Source organism: Moschus berezovskii, chromosome 24 (assembly GCF_049115385.1).
Source record: "Moschus berezovskii isolate FMDL1 chromosome 24, NW_MosBer_1.0, whole genome shotgun sequence".
Taxonomy (NCBI): Eukaryota; Metazoa; Chordata; class Mammalia; order Artiodactyla; family Moschidae; genus Moschus; species Moschus berezovskii.
In genome coordinates, this window is record NC_142483.1 from 55,005,234 (window position 1) to 55,022,823 (window position 17,590).

Sequence of the window (17,590 nt, forward strand, 5' to 3'; positions counted from 1 at the left end):
ACGTGACACTAACTGCAAAGAAATGGACGCCCAGAGAGATTGAGTAACTTGGCCAGAGACCCATAGAGCCAGAACTTAAATCTCTACCCAAACGAGTAAGTCTTGAATTGAGGTGTTGACTCCATTTAAGGGCCCAGAAGCTAATTATTTTTTAAAGATTTTTTTTTTTTGATGTCGTCCCATTTTAAAAGTCTTTATTGAATCTGCTACAATATTACTTCTGTTTTGCTTTGGTGTTTTTTGGCCACCAGGAATGTGAAATCCTGGCTACCTGACCAGGGATGGAACTTGTACCCCTGCATTGGAAGAAGTCTTGACCACTGGACCATAAGGGAAGTCCCAGGGGCTAGCTTTTAGAACTTGGTGATTTCTCTTTAAGAAAAAGAATACAGGGGACTTCCCAGGTGGTGTAGTGGATAAGAATCTGCCTGAAATTCAGGGGACACAGGTTTGATCCCTGGTCCAGGATGATTCCACATGCCACGGAGCATCTAAGCCCATTCGCCGCAACTACTGAGTCCTCAAGCCACAACTACCGCTGGCTGTGTGCCTGGAGGCTGTGCTCTACAAGAAGAGAAGCCATCACAATGAGAAGCCCTTGAACCACAACGAAGAGGAGTCCTGGCTCACCACAACTAGAGGAAGCCCAAGTAGCAATGAAGACCCAGTACAACCAAAAATAAATAAGTAAATAAATTAAAAAAAAAAAAAAAAAGAATACAGAGACTTCCCTGGTGGTCCAGTGGTTAGGGCGCTACATGTTTGCTACCAAGGACCCTGATTCGATCCCTGGTCGGGAAACTAAAATCCCACAAACCTTGCAGTGAGGCCAAAAAAAAAAAAGAATACAAATTTAAGAAAACAAAGCTGGTTGAAGGCACTTGTACAAGTAATGGTCTTGAAGCTTAAATTTTATTCACTTCTTGATAAAACAGCTTCTAAATGGAAATCACACAATCTCCAAAGATATGAACCAGCAAACCAGGGGGAAGATTAGAATGCAAAAAGGTTTTTTTTTTCCCTTCACTATGTGCCACCTTCCTTGTTGAAACTTCTCTAAAGCATGGAAGGTCCATCCTCCAGAAGTATTTCCGCAAAGATATTCCTGATGTCTTTCTTCAGAACAAAAAGCAGGTATTTTTGCTTTTGCTGGAATGTCAATGTCAGAATGAGATGGAGAAGAAATCAGACATTTAATGAAGACGGACTAAGTGGGAGCCCAGTGTCAGGGAAGGGAAAGAAATCCAGAAGCAACAGAATGCAGTCAGGTGTTTAAGCGGATACAGGACAGGGTCAAAAGTAAAGCACACCAACTTTCGGTCTGTTTTGAGTTACAACATCAGAATGAAACCTAGATACGGGACAACTGTGCAGCACAAACTCAGCCCAGCTTGTAAGAAAAGAGTGACCTTCTCACCAAAGAGCCACTGGAACAACAATGCTATTTTTTTTTTTTTTTAAACAGGCTGTCAACTGCCTGGGGCAAACTCATTTCCAAAGAGTGACCTCTGGTGGACAGGAGGGTCATCGTTCACTGGAACTGGGAATTTCCTGACAAGCGTGGTAAACCCATTTCAACTTGCTTTTTACAAGAGTCTTCTGGGGTTTTGTTTCAACAGTGAATTTGTGATGTTTTAAACTTTTTTATTAGTGTTTCATATTTCAATAATCCTCATAAACAGGTCACTCACAAGACATATTCTGTGTGCTTATATAAACTTTCAGCACCACTGACTATTACAACTGCTAGTAAACAGTTCTTTTAACAAAATTGTAATTTTGAATAACAAAACTGGTAGGAGACACTTCTAAATTCTTTTTATTTTCTTTTTTGGCCACATCACGTGGCTTGTGGGATCTTAGTTCCCCCACCAGGGATTGAACCTGGGTCCCAGTAGTGGAAACACAGAGTCCTTCCTAACCACTGGACTGCCAGGAATTCCCTAAATTCTTGATAAATACAACATTGTGCATTTCTCAGATTTATTGGTTCTATTTAATTCTCTTTATAAAAGAATCACAAATAGTGGTTATAAAAGTAATCAGGAAATTAAAATAAGATTAGAACCATAAATTGCAGCCTTCCTTTTGAAGGCTAACTTGGCAGGGTCTATTAAAATACAAAACACAAATCTTTGTGCCAATCATTCCACTTCTAGGACGTTATTCTCTAGATTTACTTACGTAAGTGAACAGAGACACACATGTGAGAGTACTTACTGTGCCAATTATCATAATTAAAGAAAACAATCTAAGTATTCATCTATAATAAATTGTGGAATAGTCATATAATTAAACATATGCAGATATTTAAAGGCTATGGGAAATCCATCTTTTTTAATATTAAGACTTCAAAGGGAAACTTTAGAACAGTATTATGTTTTAAAATCCAATACATGCATGAACAAGGGCTTCCCAGGTGGTGCTAGTGGTAAAGAACCTGCCTGCCAAAGCAGGAGATGCAGGAGACTTGGGTTCAATTCCTGGGTTGGAAAGATCCCCTGGAGTAGGAAGTGGCAACCCACTCTAGGATTCTTGCCTAGAAGAGTCCATGGACAGAGGAGCCTGGCAGGCTATAGTTCACAGGGCCACAAAGAATCAGACATGACTAAGTGACTGAACACAGCACACACACATGCATGAACATAGTATATTTATGCAAACTTGCAGAAATAATTGTTGAGTGATTGCAGCTTTGATCTTTCCAGTCACTGATTTAGCTTCACTATTAACAGACTTAAAGGAGATGACATAACGTTAAAGTTAAGAACACAAACTCTGGGGACTTCTCTGCTGGGCCAGTGGGTTAAGACTCCACATTCTCAATGGAGGAGGCACAGGTTTGATCCCTGGTCAGGGAACTAAGATCACTTGCCCCTTGATGTAACAACAAAAAACACACACAAACGCTGAAGGCAACCTGCCCGAGTTAAAATCCTGGTTTTATCAATTACAGTCTATTAGGTAAGTTCTTCAGCCTCTTTGCCTTAGCTTTCCCATCTGTATATGGGCTGATAAATTCTGAGGATTAAATTAATTCATATATACAAAGGTCAGGCTTCCCAGGTGGCGCTAGTGGTAAAAAAATAAAATAAAATCCTTCTGCCAAAGTAGGAAACACAAGAGACCTGGGTTCAGTCCCTGGGTTGGGAAAATCCCCTGGAGTGGGAAATGGCAACTGACTCCAGTATTCTTGCCTGGAACATTTCATGGACAGAAGAGCCTGGTGGCTATAATCCATGGGTTTGCAAAGAGTCAGACACGAATGAGCATACACACAGTGCTCAAATACAAAGTACCAGAGTAGTAAAGCTAAAGGTACTTTCAGTTCAGTTCAGTTCAGTTCAGTCCAGTCGCTCAGTCGTGTCCGACTCTCCGCGACCCCATGAATCACAGCACGCCAGGCCTCCCTGTCCATCACCAACTCCTGGAGTTCACTCAGACTCAAGTCCACAGAGTCGGTGATGCCATCCAGCCATCTCATCCTCGGTCGTCCCCTTCTCCTCCCGCCCCCAACCTTTCCCAGCATCAGAGTCTTTTCCAGTGAGTCAACTTGTCGCATGAGGTGGCCAAGTATTGCAGTCTCAGCTTTAGCATCAGTCCTTCCAATGAACACCCAGGATTGATCTCCTTTAGAATGGACTGGTTGGATCTCCTTACGGTACAAGGGACTCTCAAGAGTCTTCTCCAGCACCACAGTTCAAAAGCATCAATTCTTCGGTGATCAGCTTTCTTCACAGTCCAACTCTCACATCCATACATGACCACGGGAAAAACCTTCACCTTGACTAGACGGACCTTGGTTGGCAAAGTAATGTCTCTGCTTTTTAATATATTATCAAGGTTGGTCATAACTTTCCTTCCAAGGAGTAAGCGTCTTTTAATTTCATGGCTGCAGTCATCATCTGCAGTGATTTTGGAGCCCAAAAAAATAAAGTCTGACACTGTTCCCACTGTTTTTCCATCTATTTCCCATGAAGTGATGGGACCAGATGCCATGATCTTTGTTTTCTGAATGTTGAGCTTCAAGCCAACCTTTTCACTCTCCTCTTTCACTTTCATCAAGAGGCTTTTGAGTTCCTCTTCACTTTCTGCCATAAGGGTAGTGTCATCAGCATATCTGAGATTATTGATATTTCTCCCAGCAATCTTGATTCCAGCTTGTGCTTCTTCCAGCCCAGCGTTCCTCATGATGTGCTCTGCATATAAGTTAAATTTACCACTAGTATTTTAACGTACAGTTTTTAAAATTAGGTGTTCATACGTTCAGGGAAATTGGGTGATCCTAAGAATTTTCTGTACTGTCTTTGCAACTTCCTGTGAATCTACTGATAAAATTATTTCAAAATAAAAGTTCTTAAAAAGTTGCTTAAAAAAAGCAACTGATGTAAAAGATGGTCAAGACATAATGTTAACTGAAAAAACCAAGATGCATATTGTAATAACTATTTTGTGTAGAAAAATGGGAAGGGGAATAAGTATATATTTGCTCATGTAAAACGAAATTCTAGAATAGCACATTAGGAATAAATAACAGTGGCTACTAAGGAAGTGGGCAAATGGACTTTAATTTGAAACGAAGTGACCGTTTCCCAAAGGTTATTTTAAAATAAGAGCAGTAACAATAAAGAATCACAAATAACACTTCCATCAAAGCATAAAAGCATTTCCATTTGCAACAAGTTGAATAACACCAACTTGACAAATTACAATGATGAAGTGTTCTTCCAATGGGCTCATTTGCACTCAACATGTTAAAATTCAAAGTTTTTTTTTCCTTAGGTTTTTTTCTTGGTTTCAGGTTTTTTTATTATTAATTTTTACTGGAGTGCAGTTGCTTTACAACGTTGTGTTAGTTTCTGCTGTACAGCAAAGTGCATCGGCTATATGTTCGATCCCCTTTTTTAGATTTCCTTCCCATTTAGGTCACTACCGATGCATAAGTAGAGTGCCCTGAACTATACAGTAGGTTCTCATTAGTTCTCTATTTTATACACAGTATCAATCATTCTTACTTTTTGAAGGGAGTTGAAGTCACTCTTTCAGCTTCAGCTACACAAGGCTTTTGGAGTTTGGCTGGCATGTAGACTTAGTGAAAATCTAATGACACTTCTAATTGGAAGCTTCTGAATCGAGGAAGATAACTTAAGGAGACTCTAGCGTAAGAAGCACATGTTAAAGACCTCCCTGGGTGGTCCAGTGGCTAGGACTTAGGCCTTCACTGCAGGGGGCTCAGGTTCAGTCCCTGGTCGGGGGAACTAAGATCCTGCAAGCTGCATGGCACGAACAAAAAAGAAAAAAAAAAAATAGAAGTAACAGCACATGTTATCAATCCTGGGCCTCGATGGGATTATTTCTGGAGATGGGACAATTACATACACAAAGTCTGGACTTAGCTAGCTAGTGGCTTCCCTGGTAGCTCAGTTAGTAAAGAATCCGTCTGCAATGCAGGAGACCCTGGTTCGATTCCTGGGTTGAAAGATCTGCTGGAGAAGGGATAGGATACCCACTCCAGTATTCTTGGGTTTCTCTTGTGGCTCAGCTGGTAAAGAATTCGCCTGCAATGCGGGAGACCTGGGTTTGATCCCTGGGTTGGGAAGATCCCCTGGAAAAGGGAAAGGCTACCCACTCCAGTATTCTGGCCTGGAGAATTCCATGGACTATACAGTCCATGGGGTCACAAAGAGTCGGACAAGACTGAGCGACTTTCAACTTTTGACTTCACTCTCCAGAGGAGAGGAATGGACAGAGATCCCAACAAGTGATGCCGAAATAGATAGTAGGATGCTGCAGGGACCAGTGAATAAGTTCTCCAAAATCTCTTGATATTTCTGTAAGTTCCATCTTGTCTTAACTCCATAAATGTCTTTTTAGCAACTCAAGGAAAATTATGCTAGATGCTATGATAAACAATACTTACATCTCAGTGGCATAAAGATTTTTTTAACTATCACAGTTCAACGTGAACTGAAGGTTGGGAGAAACTTCTCCACATAGTCATGTAGGAATCCAAGCTCTTATTTTAAAACTTTTATTTCTTTGGTTGCACAGGGTCTTAACTGTGGCAAGCAGGATCTTCCATCTTTGTTGTGGCTTGCAGGATCTAGTTCCCCATCAGGAATTGAACTCAGGTCCCCTACATTGGGAGTGCAATCTTTAGCCACTGGACCACCAGAAAAGTCCCAGAATCCAGGCTTTAAGAGCCAACGTATGACTTCCAGGTCTTTCTGGAAACTGATATCCAATCAGCACACAGGAAACGAGTGGAGACTCAAACCGAATGTAACCCCAGCAAGAGGTTTGTTTTTTTTTTTTAAGTTGGGAGTTATGTTTTATTTGGTGGGAATTTTCAGGACTTTAAGCCAGGGAGACAGCACCTCAAGTGACGCTGAGAGAACTGCTCCAAGGAGGCAAGGGGAGGAGCCAGGTTATACAAAAGTTTTTCAACAAAAGGCAGGTAGTCTGAACATCAAAAGGTAGGTAGGAAGCCCACCAGGATCCTCTGTCCATGGGATTTCCCAGGCAATACTGGCATGGGTTGCCATTTCCTCCTCCAAAGAGGTATTTCTTTCTTCCCTATGTCACTGGCCAGAATTCAATCACCTAGCTGCAGGGGAGGCTGGGAAATGTAGTTTAACTGTACATCTCAGAAAAAATTTTTTTAATAATTTAGTGAATATATGTCATTGTCTCTGCACAAGCAGCTACTAGTATCATAGTCTCCTCCTCTAAAGTTACCATTTCCTGTTTCTCACTGACCTTCACAGTAATCCTTGAGCTGCATGGATATTATTCCCAATGAGGAAGATGCACTTCAAAGAAGACTTGGCCATCCTGACTAAATGGATACTAAGGCAACGAAGCAGAATCCCAAACCCAAATCTTCCCACAGTGCAACACCTCCCATCCAAAGCAAAGGAGACACAACTTGCTCCAGTACTCAAATCCATCAGACCTTCAGTAAATTAGTAGCTTATGCTCATGGCTTTCTTATATAGCTTATTTAAAAAAAAAAAAAGTTCATCATTAATTTATTTTACAAGCAATTGTAAAGTTATAAGGTCTATGTGATAAAATTTTAATGGAGAAAAGTTTTGATGGAAATATATTTGGGAGAATAACAAAACTGATTGAATACAATTAACTCTGGACAAATTTCAGACATTATTTTTTTCAAAAATAGCCTCTGCCTCTTCTTTCATCTGGAGCTCCAATCAGATGTATATTGAATTTTATCCTGTCCTCTACTTACCTCTTAAATTCTCAGATATTTTCTTTGCTACTTTCTGTTAATATCTTCGTATCTATTTTCCACTTTGTTAATTCCATCTGCAGCTCTTGTCAAATCTACTCTTTAATCTGTCCAATGACATAATTTATATTCATGTCACATGAGCCACCAGGGAAGTCATATTCATGTCTAGATGTTCAAATAGGTTTGTTTACAAGTCTCCTTCTTGATGGTTTAATCTTCCTTGTATGACCTTTTTTTGACATTTGAGTCGTTTCCTGCTCCTTGTGTGAGAGGCCCCAGGCTGGTGAACGTGAGGTCGCTGTGCTCATTTGTCTTCACACCTGTGACTGAGTGATCCTCCAGGAGTGTGGTGGAGCCCTTGGAAATTTGGGGACTTAATCCAGGAACCATTGCCCAGGCCAGTGGATCTATCTACATGTACACCTCTTCCTAAAAGTACCTTTCAAAGCATCTCTCATTTTGCTCAATTAAATATCTGGAAACTTGGGCATGTAATTCTTCTGCTTAAAAAAAATCTGCTGACCTGCACTCATAATGAACTATTTTGTGGTTATAATTTTAAAAGTACATACTCATTGGAGAATACTTATGGGAAGTACGGGAAGCCTTGCAGCCTGGATCCAGAGAGGTTTTCTGCAGATGTTGCTGATTTTGCTTCTGTCAATTACTGGCATTACTAGCCCAAGTTCCGATTTTTATGTGAACTTTTTGCTTGTGACTCCTGGAAGTAAAAATTCAAACCCAAAGCCTGTTTGTGGTGCTGGCATGATTACAAGTTTTCAGCAGAGACCTTTTTCTCTACCTGGTGCCCAACTTTCTTGCTTGTGCCCATACATGTGCTTTCTTAGCCCATTTGTTTCCTGAACCGTGTGGCCCTTGGAGGGCTGGAGCACTAGCTTTACAGCCTGGACCGCTAGGGATACTGTGAGCACTCCCATGCCCTCTCCCGCAGTCACAGACCCACTTCAAAGCCTGACTGCTCTGGCCATCAGTGCCCCCATTTGTTTCAGGATTCTGGGCATTTCCCTTGAGAGAGTCAATTCCTAGGTAGGTTGATAAGAAGTCTGGGGGTGCCCAAGGAGAGAGGGGTCTGGAATTCTCAAGGAGGAGGAAAGGACAAATGTTTTTTTTTTTTTCCTCTACATTCCTTAGGATTATATAACAATAATGTATCCTGCTTGAGTACAGTTTCTAGAAAAAACCTTCTGGCTAATTCTGTTATCTTAAAATGTAAATTATGGGAGTGGGTCTAGTGAGGTCTTTACAACTTCCAGACATTCTTTTGATTCACTGTAATAAGTAATTAAAAAGTATATAACTCCATTGCTAACGCTAGTGAGGGGGCACTCTTTCTGCCCCTTCTGATGTCTATGTTAGAAGCCTTCTCTATCTCTTTTATACTTTAATAAAACTCTTACACAGAAGCTCTGAGCGATCAAGCCTCACTTCTGGCCGCGGGTTGAATTCTTCTCCTCCAGAGGCCAAGAATCCCGGCATCTTCTGTGGTTCAGCAATAATGTTTCACCCTCATATTTAATCCACCGAATGGGTGGAAGGAGAAGGCCTCCATCCTATGCTTGTAATCCCATAAAAATATCAGCAAGCAATGGAAGTGAATACCCACTGACAAATGGAAGCAGATGTGTTTTTGAGGAACGCATTAGAGATGAAGCCCTTCTTTTAAAATCTGCCTTTTTATTGTTGTCAAGGTAACACAATTCTGGGAGAGAAATAAAAGAGACTACCTAAACAAATAAAACTATTACATAAGCTGATTAAAAAAAAATAGGATCAGTAGCACAGGTTTGGGGGGATTCAATTTTTATTAAATCAAGCTTTTAAATCATATCCACCTACAGTCTGTAAACAAACACAGTACATGTGTAGGTAAAAGGCTCTTAGATTAGAGCTAGTGGAAGAAACCGAAGATTCCTTGGTACAGTGGCATCTCACCACTCCCTGGGCTGATGTCATGGGGCCACATGATAGCTAAGACTCAAATAAAAAACCAATTCCACCTGCTAGGACGGGTTTCAGGATGGATATTTTTCCACATTATAGTAGGCTGGATTATCGCAAGGCAACAGTGTAGTTTTTTACATTCACAGATTTGGCTGAAACAGTATAAATTAAGCTTCTTTTCTAGATGTCTCCCTCCTCAATTACCATAATTAGTAGTAAGAAAGGTGAATTAAAATAAATGATGGACCACAGGTGGTTATAAAAATAGATAACTCGTAGAGTAATAAATATCTACAGTTAGCAAAGCATAAACTTATATAAAATTTACCTTTTTCTATATGTGCAGAATATCATAAGTATGTTCAAAAGGTACAGTCAGAAGACTTCAGAAGGGTGAGAAGGCATTTATAAAGAAAAAACACTCAAGTACAAAACCCAGAGTTGGAAGCTGAATGCAGATGAAGAATATACACAAGACAAAAATCCAAATCCTCACATCTGATGACGCTACCTGACAGACACCACAATTAGCTTACAGCCCTTTATGTATCTTAAAAAGTAACTTTGTTACTTAAGTACAAACTTTTAAAAAGATTAATTATGAGACAAGCAAAAATTGATTAACAGTGGCACTAAAATCGATGAAACAGCATTTTGTGTGCTTTCATATTCTTCTATGTATAGGAGTTTTTAAAATTCCCACGAAAAAATCTAGTTTACAATCATTCCAGGTATAGAAGGGGAAAAAAATCCCAAGCTGGAAAACAAAAAAGGTCAAAATCTCAAAGTGACTGAAACTCCATGAATATGTAGGAGACATTCGTACGTTTCCTTAACACTCATCCACTACTATGGAAGGTAACCTCAGGACTATCTTGAAACCAATCACATTTACAAAGATACAGTAATTTCTGTTCTAATTCTAGAATTAAAAGCACTTAGTCCACACAGTGTGCGTTGCAGCGAAGTTGACATCCACTTGGCTGTACCTGATAGTGTCGCCTTAAAGCTTCAGCAAAGACTGTGGCAGACCTGAACTTTATATAAAGGTGCGGAATGAACAATACCACAGGGAGTCATTCATTCTCATTTGCTGCAGAGAGTGAAGTATACTTTCACTGTCCTGTGGTCGCCTCAGCCTGGAATAGTGTTCCTTGGAAACTTTGGTAAGTTTCCTTGTCAAAAAAAAAAAAAAAAAAAATCTCCATAGTCTGTCTGGGACTTGCTGGGTTAAATAAGCATGTTCCATGAACACACAGTCTATCCCTTCAGGAAGGGTGTACAGGCATGGCTTTTCCCAAACTCACTGGATCTTGCCAGGGAACACCAGGACCACTACTGGCTCCTGGGACACTGGCTTCCTGTGGAACATGGTTTGAGGAATGCTAATCTAAATAATAAATTTTCTACAGTAGTGGTTCTCAGACAGTAGTGAGCATTGAAACACACGGAAGGGATGTCAAAGCAGAGACACAAGACCTCACTTCAGAGGCTGGGGTCGGGGAGGGACCTGGGAACCTATGTTTCTAAGAGACTCCAAGTGGAGCAAATGGAGTGAGGTCCACCCTGAGTGACATCCTTCTAGACAAGGACCCATGAAAGCCTCAACTGCAGAAAGCTGCCCATGCCCTCAAGAAAGCCTGGGGACAGCTTTTACTACGACCAATCAATGGGAGTTCAAACCAGGCCAGTGACGACTGAGCCTCTGGATCTGGCCCTTCTCGTCAGATGACCAGGCACAGAGACTGTACCTTAGAAGAGGAAATCCCCATTCAGGGGATCTGTGAGGCTTACAGGAAATGTGTGAACGAAAGTACAACCTGACAAAAAGCATCACACAATGGTAGCTAATCAGAAGAACACAGCAGGAACATCCCAGGTGAGTTCTCTGCCTTCTGCCACTGCTGTGCCTTTACCAAAGTACATTCTGGTAGCTAACGAAGAGAAAAGAGGCCAGAAGTGCAGAAAACAGCAATGAGTGGAATACATAGATGAGTGGACTACCTAATCAAAATATGCAATTACTTTAAAAAAAAGATCAACCCACAATTGAAGTAGTTAATTATGCTGGCTCTGAGATAGTGTTTAAGTTACAATATGTTGATCTTTGAACCCCCTCACTCTCCACTCTGCCATGTTAATGCTTGTTACATTTTAACCTTGAGAATGAGAAAAAAAAAAAAATCCTTTGGTGAAACACAAAACTTTTAGCTGCGATAGTTCCAATCTTGTATGCTACCACGGTGGGAAAATTTCAGAAGTGATTTTTTAAAAAGGGCCTTTAATTTTGGTTCATAGAAACATCCATAGAATGAGAAAAGAACACACACTCACATGGTCACTTATGTGCGTCTAGACGTTGCCCAGTAACACCTTGGCCAACGAACTTCATCTAGCAATTCAAAAGTGAACCTGGTAAAAATTCATACACGTCCATGATGGGATGACAGTCAAGCATATATCTCTCTGTTGCCAAGTCCTGGTTTCCACCAATCTAAACATCTGATACGAAAGGCAAGCCGTTTCCTGATAGGTTGCATGATTCACTCTATATATGCTCTGGATGGCTCTGGAGACAAGACAACATCTCTTGAACGGGCCGGCCTTCATAGCAGATCTGGTATACAGCAGTGAACAATGGAAACCTAGTTGGGGGAGCAGGATGGGAAAAGACAAGTTAAGCCATCTGGTCTACCTCATAGAACCAGCCAGTCTTTCTGTCCTGCCTAACAGACTGCAGACTAGCATGCTAATATTGGAAAACAAAGTACCCCCTTCACATCCCTTCCTTATGTGGTCTGCAGGGAGCCTCTACACCGTGGCTATAAGAACCTGGTACAACCTAAATCATGCTCTGGTTGCTTGGAGTGTGCTGTCTACAGAGCTGTCCTGGGGTACTCTTTCCAGGGTGATCTGTGGTCATCAGCATCAAGAGTTGTGGCTCAGGCTCTTGGCCAAATCTGGAATGGATTCAAGCTTATGTCACTATTTTAACAGGTTGGAGAATAAATTTTAAATTGTAGGGAGGTACTGCTTTCACTTCTCTGAAATGAATCAGGATGGAGACGAGGCAGCCCACACAGCACCATAAATAAAGGAGGCCTGGAACTCTCCCACAAGAATCAACAAGGGGACTCACGATTAGCAAAATGCTGATCGCACGTGGGGAGCGGAATTTATTCTGCTGTTTCTTCCAAGACGCGAACAGGTATAAATGACAGTTTGAAATGGATGAGAGAACGAAGGAGTGGGCTACTGATCCACTATAAGAAAAGGTAACATTATCCCAGGGTACTACTAGCTCACTCAGGAAGTATTTATTTTTTTTTAATGCAGAAATTACTAAGGAAATAACTAAGTAATGTCAACAGGCTTTCAAACCCATACATACAGCCTAAAGTGAGCTTGAAAGAATCACAAGAATCTTAAAAACCATTCTGAAAGTTATCTAGTTAAGCATTCTACAGTGCTAACATGATTTAAGAACAGGAAACAATGCTGATAGGTTACATGTCTTTATGACAGTCTGTCACTGTGGGTTTTTTAAGGTGCAGAATGTTCTGGCATTTTTCAGAGTCAGCTAGACTTAATAAAATCTGATTTCACAGCCTATTAACTTTGGGCAAGTTTCACAACCCCTTTGTCCCTTTGCTCATCTGCAGAATGGGACTGGACACTCAGGATTGTTGTATTAAGTGACTTAAGGTGTGAGGTGGAAAATATGACACTAGATACACAAGTGTAATAAACAGCAGCTTGTAAATGCAGCCACATCGCAGCCAAAGGTTCTAGGCTATCCGAGACAACAGGGCCCAAGCCTAGTTTTGCTCACCTCTGCATCAAAACAGCCTGGCCCAGTGCAGACAAGAGGCAGGTGCTCGGTGAGTATTTGTTGAATGAATTCGTGTGAATGGGAGTTAATGCCAGGAGATTTTAACTCCTTCCTTTGTCCTTCTATGACTTAACTTTCCTGTTGCCACGATGAGAACAACTTGTATGTTCCTCAAGCAGAGTGGCAGGTGATGAGTGCCACCCAAAGCCATTCCCAACCCCCTTCTCTCCTTACTGAGGTTGGAAATACCCTGTCTCAGCCTTTCTTTCACACCAGAATTGGCCAAGTAAGCAAGTTCTAGCCAGAAAGACAGAATACATCTGGGAGGGTTTCTGGGGAAGATCTTTCTCTCCTTGAGAGGCACTGGACAAAAATATCTGCTAGACTGCCCTTGCTCCATGCTGCTGAGTACAGTTGTGAGTATGTGATGCCTGGAGCTGAGGCAGCCACCTTGAGGCTTTAAGTAAAGGCCAACAGGATCACTAAGATTCTAACCCAAAGACACTGAGACAACACCAAAAACATCCACCCCTGGAATCTGTTATGTGAGAAAAATAACCATATTGTTCAAGGTGTTTTAATTGGCTGTTGCTCGTGAAGCCAAAAGTACTCCCAATTTTCACAACTAGTATTTTCAAACCGTGTTCTGCAGATGAGATGATGACAAGTGATACAGGGTTGGGGGGGGGTACATTTCTATTGACAAGTAACTTGTTTAACCTCACAACCACACTATAATGTAGATAATATCTCTATTCTATATATGAGGAAACTGAGGCACAGTTTCTGACTTTTCTTGCTAACACTAAACCACTAGGCTATAACGCCCATCTAAATGCTATTTTCTATCATTTAAAATGTTATGGGCTTCCCAGGTGGTCCAGTAGTTAGGAATCTACCTTGCAACGTAAGAGACACCAGTTCAATCCCTGGTCTGGAAGGATCCCACATGCTGTGGAACAGCTAAGACTGTGCACCACAACTCTACAGCCCTTGAGTGACAACTACGGAGCCCAAGTGCTACAATGACTGAGGCCTGTGCACCTGAAGCCTGGGCTCTACGACAAGAGACGCCACCACGAGGACAAGCCCGAGTACCCCAACGACGAGTAGCTCCTGTTTGCAACAACTAGAAAAAGCCTGAATGGAGCAGTGAAGCCCCACCGCAGCTCAAAAGTAAAATCTTTAAGAAAAGGACTTATTTCAGGACCACATGACATCCAAAAATAAAACAAAAGACTAGAAGATCAATTAGATCAGTTTGAGGAACTCTCTAAAGAAGGTTAAAAAGCGAAAGGAGGACATGGAAACCATTAACAGAGCAAAGACAGCCTCCCGGATGGGAGAGCATATTTGCAAATGATATGACTAGCTCACACAACTCAACATAAAGAAACAAACATCACGATTAAAAAATGGGCATAAGAACAGAATAGATATTCTTCCAAAGAGGAAATCTAGATGGCCAACAGGCACAGGAAAAGATGTTCAACACCACTAATCATCAGAGAAAGGCTAGTCAAAAGGGACATAAATCCACAGTTGTCAGAACGGCCATCATGAAAAAGAACACAAATAACAAATGTTGGCAAGAATGTGGAGAAAAGGGAACCTTATTACACCGTTTGTGGGAATGTAAACTGGTGCAGCCACTGTGGAAAACAGTACAGAGGTTTCTCAAAACACTAAAAATAGAACTGCCTTACGACCCAGCAAGCCCACTCCTGGGCATATTATCTGAAAAAAAACAAAAGCACTAATTTGAAAAGGTACGTGCATCCCAATATTCATAGCAGCATTATTGACAACTGCTAAAATATGGAAGCAACCTAAACAGTCATCAACAGATGAATGGAAAAAGAAGATTTGGTACACATAAACAACGGAATACTGCTCAGCCATAAAAAAGAATATTAATGAATACAAGGAAAAAGATGCAGACTCACATATAGAGCAGAAATTAGTGGTTACCAGTGGGGAGAGGGAAGCAGGGAGGAGCAAGATAGAGGTAGAAGAATGGGGTGTACGGACTGTTATGGATTCAATAAGCTAAACGGATACATTTTGCAACATGAGAAATATAGCCAGTATTTTATAATTGTAAATTGAGTATAAAATTTACATGTTGTTAATCACTATACTGTATACGTGTAACATACAATGTTGCTCAGCAACTATACTTCCAAAAAAATAAACTAGTTTAAAAAAAATGTGAAGGTCTTCCCTAGTGGTCCAACGGTTAAGACTCCACACTCCCAAAGCAGGGGGCCTGGGTTCGAACCCTGGTCAGGTAACTCGATCCCACATGCTGCAACTAAAGATCCCTAGGGCTCCCACATGCTGCAACTGAGATCTGGCATAGCTAAACAAAAAATATAAATTTTAAAATAACAAACAGTGAAAGGAGGACAAAAGACAATGTTGCATTAAAAAATGGACATAAACCTATCAATCAACTATCCCACTAACGGAGACTGAGGGCTTAGATGTGTCAGGCCTTGACAAGGCAGAGATATATGTGTGTTAGTTGCTCAGTTGTGTCTGACTCTGCGACCCCATGGACCTTCAGGCTCCTCTGCCCACGGAATTCTCCAGGCAAAAATACTGGACTGGGTTGCCATTTCCTTCCCCAGGGGCTCTTCCAGACCCAGGGATTGGACCTGGGTCTTCCGCATTGCAGGCAGATTCTTTACCATCTGAGAGACATCCTTAAGGCACAGAGATGTGTAGTAATATACAAATGGGGCCCCAGCCCTTTACGGCACTGTCACAAGCTGACTTGACCCCAGCCCCTCAATTCACCCATGCCCCAGCACCTCAGAAGGACTGTATTTAGAGATGGTGCACTTAAAGGCAGAGAAGGCAATGGCACCCCACTCCAGTGTTCTTGCCTGGAAAATCCCATGGGTGGAGGAGCCTGGTGGGCTGCAGTCCATGGGGTCGCGAAGAGTCGGACATGACTGAGTGACTTCACTTTCCCTTTTCACTTTCATGCATTGGAGAAGGACATGGCAACCCACTCCAGTGTTCTTGCCTGGAGAATCCCAGGGACGGCGGAGCCTGGTGGGCTGCCGTCTATGGGGTCGCACAGAGTCGGACACGACTGAAGTGACTTAGCAGCAGCAGCAGCACTTAAAGAGGACATTAAGAGGAAAGGGTTCATTAAGATGGGCCCTAAACCCATATGGCTGGTGTCCTTATAAGGAGACTGGGACAAACACCAGAAGACATGGGGGTAAGACCGCCATCTACAGGTCAAGGAGGGACACTTCGGAGGGGTCAATCCTGCAGAGAGATATCTGACTTCCGGCCTCCAGAACTGTGAGAAGAAATTTCTGTGATGTGAGCCACTCTGTCTGAGGCATTTAGCCTCGGGAGCCCCAGCAGACAAACACGCGATACTCGCACGTGGTCATAAAGACAGGCAGGCACAAGGACACTGAAGAAAGCAAATTTCATGACAGCATCAAAACCCATGCAGCTTTAACATTCATCCAGGGCAGACTGAGGTTCTCCCACACTGTGGAATGTTCTGCAGACCTTAAATGAGACCTCTAGGTGCAGATGCTGAACAACCTTCCAGACACCTCCTAAAGGGAAGAAAAGAGACAGAGCAGGCTGTGGAGTCCGCCACTGCCACACACATGAAAGCACCGTGTGGAAAGTCCAGTGACCCCCGAGGAAGCTGCTTCTGTCTGCGGTGGCGAGCAGGGCCCACTTTTCCTTGTGCGCCTTTTTGTATGATTTCAACGTTTTGTTCTCCCAGAAGCATGGCCCCCCTCCCAGACTTGAAAAATCAAGGTAAAATTCTAAGTTTAGCAGCAACACGTTAGCAGCAATAGTGTCTAAACCAGGGATGTGGCAAACCACGGCCAGAAATACAAGTCTTGCCTGTGACCAGTTTTTGCCCCACCTGCAAGCTAAGAATGATTTTTACATTTTTAAAGGGCTATAAAAGGAAACAAAGACTATACAGGCAGAGGCCTGTGTGTGGTCTACAAAGGTGAAATCTTTGTTATGTGGTTCTTTGCACAAAAAGTTGGCTGACTGCTGATCCACTGATCTAAACACTAATTTCAAAGCACGGGAAGTGATTTAAGTCTACAGGATATGGAAAAGGTTCTCTGAGGACACACCCAGGCTGCCTCATGGGCCGTGATGGTTGAGATGCTCATGAAGGGGGTGTTCAGGCAGGTCAAACTGCCAGGCAAAGGCACACAGCAGTCTGAGAAAGAGGCGCTTGGGGCAAGGGAGGTCCACTTCCACTAAACAGGGCTCACAGGACATGCTGTTAGAAGCCAAGTTGGTAACTGGACTGAGATGCCAACCTAAGGACTGTAAATCTCATTCTCAAAGAACAGGAAGTCTCTGAGTTAGAGGTAACCACGGCAGTCATCCGGTCTGCCAGTTTGAGTTTGTAGATAAAAGGGCACAGAACAGCTAAAAACATGACCTGCCCAAGACCACACAGCTGGCGAGCCACAAGGCCACTGGACTCCCCCTCAGCGCTCTTTCTACAGCAGGAAAGGGAGCAGGAAAGG

The 17,590-nt window shown here is 42.2% G+C and overlaps 1 protein-coding gene across 1 annotated transcript in view; it reads right to left on the reverse strand.

Annotated features, from left to right (window-relative positions):
• Window positions 1-8,930: 8,930 nt before the first annotated feature.
• The window catches only part of GPD1L (glycerol-3-phosphate dehydrogenase 1 like), a 67,024-nt gene continuing 58,364 nt past the window's right edge, over window positions 8,931-17,590 (reverse strand). Inside the window, exon 8 of the mRNA XM_055414751.2 lies at window positions 8,931-11,862. Within this exon, the coding sequence (XP_055270726.1) occupies window positions 11,766-11,862 (97 nt within the window). The 3' untranslated portion in view covers window positions 8,931-11,765. The remainder of the gene's footprint in view (window positions 11,863-17,590) is intronic.